The sequence below is a fragment of the Phoca vitulina genome, unplaced genomic scaffold (assembly GCF_004348235.1).
Source record: "Phoca vitulina isolate PV1807 unplaced genomic scaffold, GSC_HSeal_1.0 scaffold51, whole genome shotgun sequence".
NCBI lineage: Eukaryota > Metazoa > Chordata > Mammalia > Carnivora > Phocidae > Phoca > Phoca vitulina.
The window spans coordinates 8,849,246-8,863,057 of NW_022589754.1; the positions used below are offsets into that span (position 1 = coordinate 8,849,246).

At 38.3% G+C, this 13,812-nt stretch overlaps 1 protein-coding gene and 1 pseudogene across 3 annotated transcripts in view; both read right to left on the reverse strand.

The window, feature by feature from the left end:
• Positions 1–13,812, reverse strand: part of ATP7A (ATPase copper transporting alpha) — a 138,363-nt gene that overhangs the window by 22,552 nt on the left and 101,999 nt on the right. For all 3 annotated transcript variants that reach the window (XM_032387832.1, XM_032387830.1, XM_032387833.1), the window contains 5 exons: positions 12,863–13,096; positions 11,625–11,716; positions 9,816–9,943; positions 8,612–8,766; positions 8,260–8,394 (listed from right to left, as the gene is read on the reverse strand). In XM_032387832.1, the coding sequence (XP_032243723.1) occupies positions 8,260–8,394; positions 8,612–8,766; positions 9,816–9,943; positions 11,625–11,716; positions 12,863–13,096 (744 nt within the window). The remainder of the gene's footprint in view (positions 1–8,259; positions 8,395–8,611; positions 8,767–9,815; positions 9,944–11,624; positions 11,717–12,862; positions 13,097–13,812) is intronic.
• Positions 4,352–8,021, reverse strand: LOC116621819 (annotated as a pseudogene).

Here is a 13,812-nt window from a genome sequence, read left to right on the forward strand (position 1 = left end):
GGACCATAAATCTGCCTTTCACACTATACTTTAAAGACAATGGAAAAATCACCCAGCATGCAAAGGAAGCTTACTCCTATTTCAGTAAAATTCTTTTGAACATAACAGTGTGAGCTGAGTATATCAGGTAGTATACAGCTCTTAGTGACATTGAATATTTGCTGTGTGAGTAAATACAACCGACAGTATTAGGGGAAATCTCCTAAGCACTCCCTGAACTCATGAGAAAAATCCCTAAGGGATACACATTCCAAAATACTTCTCAGCAATCTTCTTGTTCAATGTGTAATTAGCCAATGTGAATCATTTAAAAAAATTTTTAGGGGTGCCTGGGTGGCTCAGTCGGTTAAGCAGCTGCCTTCGGCTCAGGTCATGATCCCAGGGTCCTGGGATTGAGCCCTGCATCGGGCTCTCTATTCAGTGGGGAGCCTGCTTCTCCCTCTCCCTCTGCCTGCTGCTCCCCCTGCTTGTGCTCTCTCTCTCTGTCAAATAAATAAATAAAATCTTTTAAAAAGTTTTTATATTATACTAATGACCATATATCATGAAGTAGATACATAGTTTTTTGATTCTACCTGTTCTATTTTTTTTTTTTACATTCAGAATTTTTATTTCAAAACAAAGAACCACAGTAACATTATAACAGAAAAATCCACTTGGAAATATTCACAATCTGGTCACTGAGAAATAGGAAAACTTCCACACTGCATTACTGCCAACCCACTGTTTTTGAGGACCCAGAAGCACAGGTGCAATTAGAAGAAGTCACCTGTTCCAACAAAGTCCCATTCCATAGCTCTGTGAGTTTTTATCCCAAGGCTCAACGACCAGAGGGAACCGTGAGAACTGGTAACTAAAATACTGTCATAGGCAAGGGTTTGGCTAAAGGGCCTGGAATGTGTAAGCACAAAGGAGAGAAAGGGAGATCAAGCAACATATGAAAAGGGGAAAAGGCAGTAACTGTCATGGGGCCCAATTTCCATTTATAAAAATACTAGGAAACTAGATGATCTGTGGAGGTGTCCGTGACCTGTGGCAAGCATAAATCCCTCCATCTCATCTAACTCCCTGAAATGTTCCAGAGTTAGAAGTCTTCATTTTTTATCCCCTTAAAAGAAAACCCCCCTCTCCCCCACAATTCCCCTCCAGTGCCTCCAAGAGGCCACAAGTCCTGATCTCACACTCTTCTTAACTATTTCCATTGTCTGGGTCTAGAGCAAGACAGAGTCCTCCACCCTCAATCTCAAGATTTAAGGAGTTCTCCCCCAACTCTCCAACAAGGAAAGGTAGCCACATGAGACAGAACACTAAAGTTTGGAAAAAAGCCATAGACACAAATTCCACAGAGCAGAGGCAGTGTCATTTATACACAGAGAGATGTTTAACAGATTCTATCCAAAAGGGGGTTGTAGGAACACAGAGGAAACAAGCTACCAATAAACTACTTCCAACTAGAGCAAAGTGACAGTACATATACATTCATACTCTCTCAAGTGTGGGCTACACTGCACATTTACTCACACTATCTCAAATGTATGGGCCCCTAAGGGCACTTGACCTAATACAATGGAAACATGGTAACAAGGGTAACTTGACATGGTAACAGATGAACAAGCATATGATGATGCCAAAGCAACAACATACATCAACAAGATAATAATTGTTCAGGAAAAATCCTCTTCCAGAGCTGAGGTTACAAATTCAAAGTTAGCTATGAACATTCTCCTCTGAATTCTTTTAAAGCTTCAGCTTACAACAAAATAAAAATCCACATCAATAAGACAAAGAGTAAGAATCATACCATCATTTCAATAGATGCAGAAAAAGCATTTGACAAAGTACAACATCCATTCGTGATAAAAGCACTCAACAAGTAGGGTTAGAGAGAATATACCTCGACATAATAAAGGCCATTTATGAAAAACCCATAGCTAACATCATCCTTAATAGAGAAAAATGGAGAGCTCTTCCCTAAAATCAGGAACAGGACAAGGTTGTCCACTCTAACCATTTTTATTTAACACAGTACTAGAAGTCCTAGCCACAGCAATCAGACAACAAAAAGAAATAAAAGGCATCCAAATCGGTAAGGAAGAAGTAAAACTTTCACTATCTGCACATGACATGATACTATATATAGAAAACCTGAAAGACTCCACCAAACAACTGCTAGAACTGATAAACAAATTCACTGAAGTAGCAGGATATAAAATCAATCTACAAAAATCTGTTGCATTTCTACACACCAATAATGAAGCAGCAGAAAGAGAAATTAAGAAAATAATCCCACTTACAATTTCACCAAAATAATAATATCCCTAGGAATAAACCTAACCAAAGAGGTGAAAGACCTGTACTCTGAAAACTAAAACACCGATGAAAGAAATTGAAGATGACACAAAGAAATGGAAAAATATTCCATGCTCATGGATCAGAAGAACACATATTATTAAAATGTTTATACTACCCAGGACACCTGGGTGGCTCAGCTGGTTGGGTGGCTGACTCTTGATTTCAGCTCAGGTTGTGATCTCAGGGTCCTGGGCTCCATGCTCAGCGGGGAGTCTGCTTGAGGATTTTCTCCCTCTTCCTCTGCCCCTCCCCCTGCTCATGCTCACTCTCTCCCTCTAAAATAAATAAATCTGTAAAAAAAAGTCTATACTACCCAAAGCAATCTACAAATTTAATGTAATACCTATCAAAATACCAACAGCATTTTTCACAGAACTAGATCAAACAATCCTAAAATTTATATGGAACCACAAAAGACCCCGAATAGCCAAAGCAATCTTGAAAAAGCAAAACAAAGCTGTAGGCGTCATAATTCCAGGCTTCAAGTTATATTACAAAGCTGTAGGAATGAAAACAGTATAGTACTGGCACAAAAATAGATACATAAACCAATAGAACAGAATAGAAAACCCAGAAATAAACCCACAATTATATGGTCAATCAATCTTCAACAAAGCAGGAAAGAATATCCAGTGGGAAAAAGTCTCTTCAACAAATGGTGTTGGGAAAACTGGACAGCGACATGCAAAATGAGGAAACTGGACCACTTTCTTACACCATACAAAAAAATAAATAAATTCAAAATGGATGAAAGACCTAAATCTGACACAGGAAACCATCAATATCCTAGAGCACAACACAGGCAGCAACCTCTTTGACCTAGACCGTTGCAACTTCTTACTAGACACATCTCCGGAGACAAGGGCAAAAATGAACTATTGGGACTTCATCAAGATAAAAAGCTTCTGCACAGCAAAGGAAACAGTCAACAAAACTAAAAGGCAACCTACAGAATGGGAGAAGATATTTGCAAACAACATATTCTGGTAAGGGGTTAGTATCCAAAATCTATAAAGAATTTACCAAACTCAACACCCCCCCCAAAAAAAAACAACAAAAAATCCAGTCAAGAAATGGGCAGAAGACAGGCATAGACATTTTTCCAAAGAAGACATACAGATGGCCAACAGACACATGAAAAGATGCTTAACATCACTCATCATCAGGGAAATGCAAATCAAAACCACAATGAGATACAACCTCCCACCTGTCAGAATGGCTAAAATCAACAACACAAGAAAAATACGGGTGTTGGTGAGTATGTGGAGAAAACCCCTCTTACACCATTGGTGGGAACTGGTGCAGCCACTCTGGAAAACAGTATGGAGATCCCTCAAAAAATTAAAAACAGAACTATCCTACGACCCAGCAATCGCACTACTGGGTATTTACCCAAAGAATACAAAAACACTAATTCAAATGGATACATGCACCCCTATGTTTATGGCAGCATTATTTATAATAGCCAAGATATGGAAGCAAGCCAACTGTCCATCAACTGATGAATGATTAAGAAGATGTGGTATATATTTACAATGGAATATTACTCAGCCATCAAAAAGAATAAAATCTTCCCATTTGTAACCGCATGGATGGAGCTAGACAGCTAGCATTATAGCTAAGCAAAATAAGTCAGTCAGAGAAAGACAAATACCATATGATTTCACTTATATGTAGAATTTAAGAAACAAAACAAACAAACAAAGGGAAAAAAAAGCTAGAGAGAGTGGGACAAGCCAAGAAACAGACTCTTAACTATAGAGAATAAACTGATAGTTACCAGAGGGGAGGTGGATAGAGGGATGAGTTAAACAGGTGATGGGGATTAAGGAGTGGACTTGTCATGATGAGCACTGGGTGATGTATGGAATTATTGAATCATTATATTGTATACCTGAAACTAATATAACACTGTATGTTAACTAGCTGGAATTAAAATTAAAACTTTCAAAAAAATAAAAATCAACAATTAAAATCTCCTAAAAAACAAAATTGGGTTGCTCATTTGGAGGTCTCCCCCACCAGATGGGTGGTTAGGAGTAGTTTAAAAAAAGAAAAAAAGAAAAAAAGAGTCCGCTACATGGGCAAGAACTTTTTTGGTCCACTGAGGGGAGAAGGGATTTCTGGAATTAATCTTCCCTTCTCTAGACTCCATCCAAAATCAGAATCCATCAACCACCATTAACTACAATGCCTATTTTAGTAATCATCCTAGATTTCAAGTAATACTACATATAATCTTCAACAAAGAAAAAAGTTCCAAAGGAAACCAGTAGCTTCTTAATATAGGCACATGACTTTCCTGAGAAGTTAAACTTGAGAGTTTCCACCTGAAGGACAGGAATTGTTAAGAGGCAAATCTCACACACCACATCATGTACGCTTCAATAACAGATTACATTTCTTTCTAGAGTCTTCCCTTCTTATTGCACCTTGACTTCTCCACTATTAAATCTTCCACCCTATAACCTCTCTTTAAGCACCTCCCTCTACGCTCAATTTCCTTATGTTCTCATTATTTGGTAAAATTGCTTTACACTTAAAGAACTAAATATTTATGTAATAATACCAGAAGATAAATAAAACTCCAATTAATTTTTTCTGCAGAGCTGTATAGAAGCAAGGAAGGTGCTCTTATTTAATCCCTCTCTGCCCTCCACACGCATGTAGATCTGCTTCCTGTTAAGTCTGGGGTGGGGGAGACTGAACCTCACTCTTAACACTCCTGTATGTCCTTGTGAGGCAATATAGAACCCGAGGGAGGAAAAGCTGGCAAAGCTGTCATATGCCAAGCAGCCAATTCCTTTTGAAATGAAGGAAGGTTCACTTGGTCTCTCCTAAACAGAAGAGAATGTCCAAGCAATAAAATGCTTAAAAATCCATTGAAGATAAAACTAACTCCAGCACTGGGTTCCTCTGAGTGCTCATGAAGTATGTGGGAAGAGAAAGGAATCAAGTAGCAGCATTCAGAAACAGTCCTGGGTTACAACCTGATGAGGTCTCTCTCTCTCTCTCTCAATCTCTCTCTCTCATTCAGGGAGAGTTTGCTTCTTCGTGTTGGTAGGGAGACAGGAAGGAAGCATGGCTTAGACCTCCTTAACGGGAAGGGTGCTGTTTATCTCCACAATGGGGCCTTTGTCAGCTCTACTGGCCTCTTTCACCTGCCATTCTAAGGCTTATGTAATTTCCTCAAAAGTCCTGCCATGGGTCTCAGGGACTAAACACCAAGAAGATAACAAGGAAGCCAGTGAAGACAATACAAACGCACGCTCCTAAACAGAATGCAGCTGAGGGGGAAGAGCTGCCCAACCAAAAAAGTTGGAGGTCCAGTTGGAAAAACCAGCCCCTGCCATTGCAGCTGGGTGGGGTCCCTGGCTGAAGAGTTTAGCCACAATACACCAGGGAATGGAGCCTGGACCAATTTCAAAAAAGGGCATGAAGACCAAGACAGCTGTAATACAGACAAAGCCCATTCAGTTATACTTGTCCTTTAATAACAATGAAAACAGTCATGAGAATGGAACAAAAAACCATCCCTCCAAGACCAGTCAGATGTAGTCTTCCTCCCTGCCCTTTCCATCAAAAACAGAGAAACTACCATGAAGACAATATTCAACCACACCCACACCAATGGCTCCCCAACACCTGCATCTTTGAAGATTCCTATTCAGTAACAGAACACAGCACTGACTCCAGAGAGCTGCTGGGAGAGCTGGAGCATGGTGGAAATGACGATACGCTGTCAGTAGCTGCGCACGCTGAAGAGCTCCAGCACAGTGACTTGCTTTTCTTGTGCGATCCTAGCACCCTCATTTTTCATCTCCCTGATATCCTGTCTGAGTCACATCCTGGGTACCCCACAATCACTAGAAGATCTCCTTGGCACTCTCCTCTTCCCTTCTGTTAATGACCAAGAATCTAGGACTTTTAGGGAAAAATGGAAGGGCTGTACTTTGTAGGACAGCTAGAATGATGGTGAAGTCCAACAGCAGAGGCCAAAGCTCTTCAATCTCCAAGATGACTTTCGACCAAATATGTAAGCCACCAGAATCCTGACAATGCCTAGCTGGTTAGGAATGCCAAAGCCCCCCGACCTGCCACCATGGGGCAGGTAGGAGATATCTCTCCAATGCACATAGGCACAAAACCTGTGCAGTATCTGCAGAAGAGGTCAATAATCTATTGGCCCAGGTTCAGCATTTCTTTTTTTTTTTTTTTGCAAGATTCCATTCATTTACTTGAGTGAGAGAGAGAGAACGAGAGCGCACAAGCAAGAGAGCACAAGCAGGGGGAGCAGCAGAGGGAGAGGGAGAAGCAGACTCCCCACCAAGCAGGGAGACCGAGGTGGGGCTCAATCTCAGGACCCCGAGATCATGACCTGAGCCGAAGGCAGCCGCTTAACCAACTGAGCCACCCAGGGGCCCCTCAGGATCAGCATTTCAACAGACTCCGCTAATTTGGAAAACCATAGGGCAGCCACCAGCAACAGCCAATAGGTTGACAATAAGCACTGAATTGTGCCTGCCAAAGCTGTTGACAAAAAGTCCAGTGGAAAAGGAGCCAGTCATACCACTAATGGAGAAGATGGCCACAGACAAGGACCAAAGGGAAGGGAGTAGCACCTGAGTGGGGGAGTCTTCTAACTTCTCTTCCAATGAATAATTGAGAAAATCCTTTATGATTGTCTCAGGAGCATTGATGACTGGAAAGAGCCAAACTGGAAAGAGTCTATTTTATCAATGGAGATGGCAAAGATCAGAGGCACTGTGACCTTCTGTGTCCCCATGGCCCTAATTTAATTCTTTTCCAATCTTCAGTAAATATATAGAAGTGAGATCCCAGAGACACCTCTTCTAGACAACAAAATCTTCAAAATGTTCTTCTTGGCGACAAGTGTCTCTTCAGGTCCCCAATAAGGCTCTACGTCTCACCCTCACTCTCCTGATTCTACTTGTTCTTTAACTGAAGGGACAAACAACATGAAACAGTGTACAGCATGGCATTTTTAAAAATAAAGAAATACAACAAAGTAAGACTTTCTTAGTAGTAATGACTTTATGGTGCTAGGTTCTTACAAAGTTCTCAAATACTTAAACTAAGCATTCACCTAAGAGGTATTTATCTATACAGAAACAGTTGGAAGGGACTTTCATAGACATGAAAGCTTATGCTTTAATATATGTCATATGTGCATGTTTTCACCTACACTAATTCCAATCTTGCAATTTAGGTATTATTATCACTACATTACAGGTGACAAAACCAAGGATAACAGAAGTGACTTAAAGGTTATATAATATGAGGCACAATCCAGGTCTACTTTACTACTTTACAACACCATACTTTAGAGACTATCATAGAACTACAGAGGAACAGGCACTAATATTACCCTATATTTATAAAGCATTTAATAAATTACAAAGTGTTTCCGATATATCATCTTATTTAACTTTCACAACAACTGCAAGTTATGCAGGATGGGTATTATTAGAATCTCACTTTACAAATGAGGAAACTGAAGCTCAGAGAGAAATTAATTTGACCTAAGATCACACTGATGGTATATGGCAGAGCTGAGACCCCAAGGTTTTTCTCAATATTATCTACAGTCCTTTGAGAAAGCAGAGTCATGTTGAGAATGAGACTGGGTATAAAATATAAAAGTTCAGTACTTGCTTTGGGAAAATCATAATGAAAATAATGAAAAAGTAATAAAAATAATGAAAAAAAATCTTTCCAGGAGGAAATTTTTATATTTATAGAAATGCAAATGTTATTTTTATTACTCTCCCATTGCAGGCCCATAAAGATACTAGTGATTATTAAAGTTATTTTCCAATTAATAGTTTATGCAAAAGATTCACAAACTGTTTTATGTATGGTAAAGAGTTGTTACAAGTCACTTACAGGAAAGTAGGTCTCCACAATTTCAAAATTCAGAAATCCAATTATAATCCAAACCAAGAGGGTAGCGATGGAAACAATAACAATAAAAGGAACAAAGTAGCCACTGAGTTTGTCTGCAAACTGCTGGATAGGAGCCTAGAATATTAATAATAACAATAATAATAATACATGTATCAAAGTGTCCTTTTTTGATAATGAATACAGAGTATATTTGGTATTGCACACAAATATTTTAATAATCTCCCTATTAATGCAACTGGAGTTAAAGGAAAACATAAACACTAGATCAAGATTTACACTGAGCAGTCTTTTAAAAAAAATACTTTCTGTTTCTCCCAGGGAATTAAGTTACCTTTGATGTTTGTGCCTCTTCCACAAGTTTAACAATTTGAGAAAGTGTTGTGTCAGCTCCAACATGGGTTGCACGGATAAGTAGTGACCCATTCTGGTTAATGGAACCGGCGATTACTGTGCTGCCAGATTTCTTAGCCACAGGCATTGCCTCCCCTGTATAAGGAGTAAAGACAGATTTAGGGAGCATAAATACATACTATCTTGAAACGTGCTGTTATTTATTAACTGTCAAAAATATGTAGAAAGGAGATTCTTACTTCATAGAATCTGGATAAATGCCTAGGTGAAGGTTGCCCTCCCTTTTTCCTTATGTCAGTTCTGGGCCAACCCCAGGGACACATATCTTAAACTAGAACAATCTATTAAGTCAGCTCTTATACGCAGAAACTTTTTTTTTTAAATATGGAACGCTTCACGAATTTGTGTGTCAGACACTTTTAAAGCTGCTCCCTAGTCTTAGATCATTGGTCCTCAATATGTTCCCAAGGAGCACTTAGAAATGTGGGAGTTCTTGTTTATAATAACTACTGGTGGAGCATGGGGTGCTCCTACTCCAATTTAGTGGGCCAGGGTCAGGGATACTAAATGTATTACAATGTGCACGCAGTCCCCCCAGAAGAATTGTCCCATCTGAACTGGCAATAGCACCCTATTGAGAAATACAGAGTCTGAAATTATTTCCTCATAGTCCATAAACTGAGCCTCTTCTGGGACTATCCCGAGGGTTCAGACAGGAAAGGTATTCTTTTGGTTCTGTTCCAGATTGGCCTTAGTTATCTAAGCTCTCTAACACTACTCCAAGGCCTAATTTCTTCGAGCAGACCCTGATGTGGAAAACCCAGAGTCATACTCCAGCTCCGACCAGACCAGAGTTTAGGGCAGGAAAACAAATAGGTATTTGCTCAGGAAAATCTGCCAAAGTCTCTTGGGCTCTACATCAGAATGAGACAACTGCCTTTGGTTACACATTCTAGTAATTAACAATCCTCAGTGAAAAAAGCTTTCAGTAGCATAATGAAAAAACACAAAGTAAATCTACAGAAATTTATTTAATACAGTCTTAAAAAGAATTCCTATTCTCTTTACTCATCATTTAGTCATTCCATAGTTTCTACAAAAAGCTCTCCACCTTTTATTCCTGTTTTTTATTAACACTTTGGATTCACTTTACTTTCATGTCATGATGCTCTGAAAGAACATACCTGTGATAAGGGACTCATCTACCATAGAATGTCCTTCAATAACACGACCATCCACTGGAAATTTGCCTCCTGGAACCACTTTAATGATGTCTCCACGTTGAACGAGCTCCACATCCACTTGTTCTTCACTGGATAGGAGTTAAAATAAAAAGCACTGGGAAAATATGTTTCTCACTCTGATCTTTCCATGCAAGCTTACTGGTTTATGTCAAGCTTGTGGCTCCATAATTGCTACCAATGGAAACTAGACCTAACATTTAAGCTGGGAGCTACAATGTCAGTCCTGTTTACTGTTGGGGAACAGCTCAGTACCTGGCACAAAGGATATATTCGTTCAGTAGTGACTGAAAGAATAAATGAAAGCTTTAGAAAATAATGTGAGGGGTTTTATTTAATTAAACAATTTATGGGACACCTGGGTGGCTCAGTCGGTTAAGTGTCTGCCTTCGGCTCAAGTCATGATCCCACGGTCCTGGGATCGAGTCCCACATTGGGCTCCGTGCTCAACGGGGAGCCTGCTTCTCCCTCTGCCTCTGCCTGCCGCTCCCCCTGCTTGTGCTCTCTTTCTCTTTCTCTGACAAATAAATAAATAAAATCTTAAAAAAACAATTTATTGTGTAAATTTGCCTACATAATTTTATGAGTATACAAATGAGAAATACAAAAGAATGAAATTTTTTTAAAAAGAATGAAATCTTATCAAGTCTTTAGCTCTAACTTCCAGTTTACAGGTGCCAGGAGTTATAGAATAAGTTAGATGATGCCACAAGGAAGCAAAGAGTTAAATTCAGACTGTGTGATATTCTACAGAACAACTGATGGGTGGTTATCTAACAAGTCACCTGTAAGGGGCAGGGCGTGGAGGGGGGAGGGCGAACAGGAGGGAAGAGCTGTTCTAGATTAAAGATTTTTTTTAAGGTTTTATTTATTTGTCAGAGAGAGGGAGAGAGAGAACACACGCAAACAGGGGGAGTGGCAGGCAGAGGGAGAAGCAGGTTCCCTGCTGAGCAAGGAGCTGGATGCGGGACTCGATCCCAGGACCCTGGGATCATGACCTGAGCCGAAGGCAGACGGTTCACCGACTGAGCCACCCAGGCGTCCCAGAGCTGTTCTATATTAAAAGAAATGTGTCAGTCAAATGCTTTGACACATGGCTCTTGTTTGATTTCCGTTTCAAAGAAAGAAACAAAACTTTTGGAGACGGGGCACCTGGGTGGCTCAGTCCGTTAAGCATCTAACTCTTGGTTTTGCTCAGGTCATGATCTCAGGGTGAGATCAAGTTCCGGAATGGGCTCTGGGCTCTGTGCTCAGCGCAGGGTCTGCTTGAGATTCTATCTCCTTCCCATTCCCTCCCCATCAGCTCTTCCCCATGTGCTCCTCCCCCAACTCACGTGTGTGCACTCACTCTTGCTCTCTTGCGCTCTCTCTCTCTCCCCCTCTCTAAAATAAATAAATAACTTTTTGGAGACAACAGGAGAAATGAGAATAGACTATATACATATTAGATGATCTTAAGATATTGTTAATTTTGTTAAATGCAATACGGTATTATAGTTACATAAGAATATGTCCTATTTTTAGAGATACTACCGGAATATTTAGCAATAAACCAACATGACTGGAATTTAAAATACTACTGCAACAATATAAAGATAGAATGTATAGATGAAGTTTGGCAAAATGTGAATAATTGTTAAATCTGGGAGATAGATGATGTGGGTTCATTATACTCTTCTCTCTACTTCTGGGTGTATTTGATATTTTTTGTAAGAAGTTAAAAAGATAAGGGGGAAGAATAAAAATAAATACCTTAAGAGAATATTATCCGAGTCAAGAGTTACAATAGTTGCTTCTGTAGCTTGTAGTGAAATTAGCTTGGCAAGAGCCTCTGATGTTTTGCCCTATAAATTAAAACAAACATGTTAACAATGCTAAGGAAGAAAAAGCTCAGGTTTTACCTAAAATAAAGATACAATACTTAACATTTGCCAAAAAGATAGCTTTAGGAATATTAATTAGTTCAAATTCGAAAATGTTTCACTTCAAAAATACGAAGTATACAAAATATAAAATGTATTATTAGGTATAATTTATAAAAAAGTAACATAAATTAATAGGAAAAACATCAGGAACTCAGGTACATGAGCAAAGGACATCATTAGGCAATTAATTTAAGAAGAAATAAAATACCTCATGTGTAGAAAAATGTTTATTCCTGCTATTAATGGAAGAAATGCAAACAAAAGCAACTCTATGACACCATTTAATGCCTACTAACTTAGCAAGAATTTATACAGGAGTTAATGCTGATGAAGTTGTAGTAAAACTACTTCACTAACATATTCTTATTGACAAAAGAATGCTAAAACTTGTTGCATGAGCCACAAAAGGATTTATGCCCTTTACTCACATACTTTGTAATTTATCCTAAGATACTAATTCAATAGAAATTACTATTAAACACGAATATGTTTAATGCAGGATTATCTAAAATTTAAAATGTGAAACAATCTAACTGAGAACAAAACCAAAATGGTTTAGTGAGTTACAGCACAATGATTTGACAGAATATTACTTAGAAAATACCAAATAATTATATCTGGACTGCAAAAATGGGGAAAAACTTTCTAGCGTTAAGGATAAACCAGTATGTATACTATGTTTGCCACTCTGTAAAATATAAAGGTATGCAGAACAGAATTAGAAAGTAATTTCCATTATAGCAAGGGATTATGGGTGAATATTTTTTCCATCATTATTTTAAATCTTGTGGTCACATCAATTTTTCCATTAATAATGTGATATAAGTAAGTACTTAGCAAATGTCTCTCTCTTAAAATAAACAGGGATATACTGTCCTATCTAAAGTATTAATTCCGTAAGTTCGGTAAATCTTCTAAAGGAATATTTAACTTAAAATGTTACCAAAACGGAAGCACTTCTTTTGTTAACTATATAAATCAATGTATATTTCCAAAAACTGGTCTAGAAAATATGATCACTTATCCATCCAAGATTTTAACAAATGTCACTCTTTCTTACTTTACCTTTGCTATATGTTCCAGCCACCGGCCTAGTGCAATAAACACAAATAGCATAGGAGGTGTATCAAAGAAAGTAATAGGGTTTACTTTGGCTCTTTCATACATTGCAACCAGAAGAATAACCAAAGAGTAGGCAAATGCAATGGTGGTTGCCAGCACAATCAGTACATCCATATTTGCAGTTTTATGCTTCAGTGCTTTGTAGGCCTGAATGTAGAAGTACCAGCCTCCAAAAAACTGTAATATAGAAACAATAATTATTGCTGTTTAAAAAAATGTTGAAATTCACATATAGAGCTCAGTAACAAAGATACAGTCTCAAGGTTAATTTCCTTTTGCTTTTAACTACTCCGTAAACACTAAGGATAGATTTTTTTTTCCCCAGAGCTTGAGTTCTTTTTTTTAAATTTTTTTAATTTTATCATGTTATGTTAGTCACCATACAATACGAAAACAATGGATCGTAGATCACCACATCAAAAACTCATGATGTATTGTATGGTGACTAAGGATAGATTTTAAGCTGAGACAATAATGTTCATATTTTAGCAGGTATGTGTGTGTTGAGATCCAAATTGCTGTACAAGTCCTTGGCAGCTGTCCTCTATAAGCCAACGGATATTCCATAATATAAAGAAAGTCAGATGATTCTTAGATTTTTCTTTTAGATGCTAGCACAAACAAGAACTAAGAAAACAATTACATTCTTTTGACAATGGTTTTTTTACATAAAACTCAGCCACCCTGCCTAAAATTCAACCTAAGTGGAGTATCACAAGCTATTGGAACTGCTGGCTGTTTTCATTGGTAAACATAACTGAAAAGCTTGTTTTTCATTAGTATAGAGAAACATACTAAGATGTTCTTAAAATCATCACTGCCTTTTATAAGGATCAGAAAAAGGAATAGATTTATTGGATGAAGTGTTCCATAGTAAAAGTTTATCTGAAAAG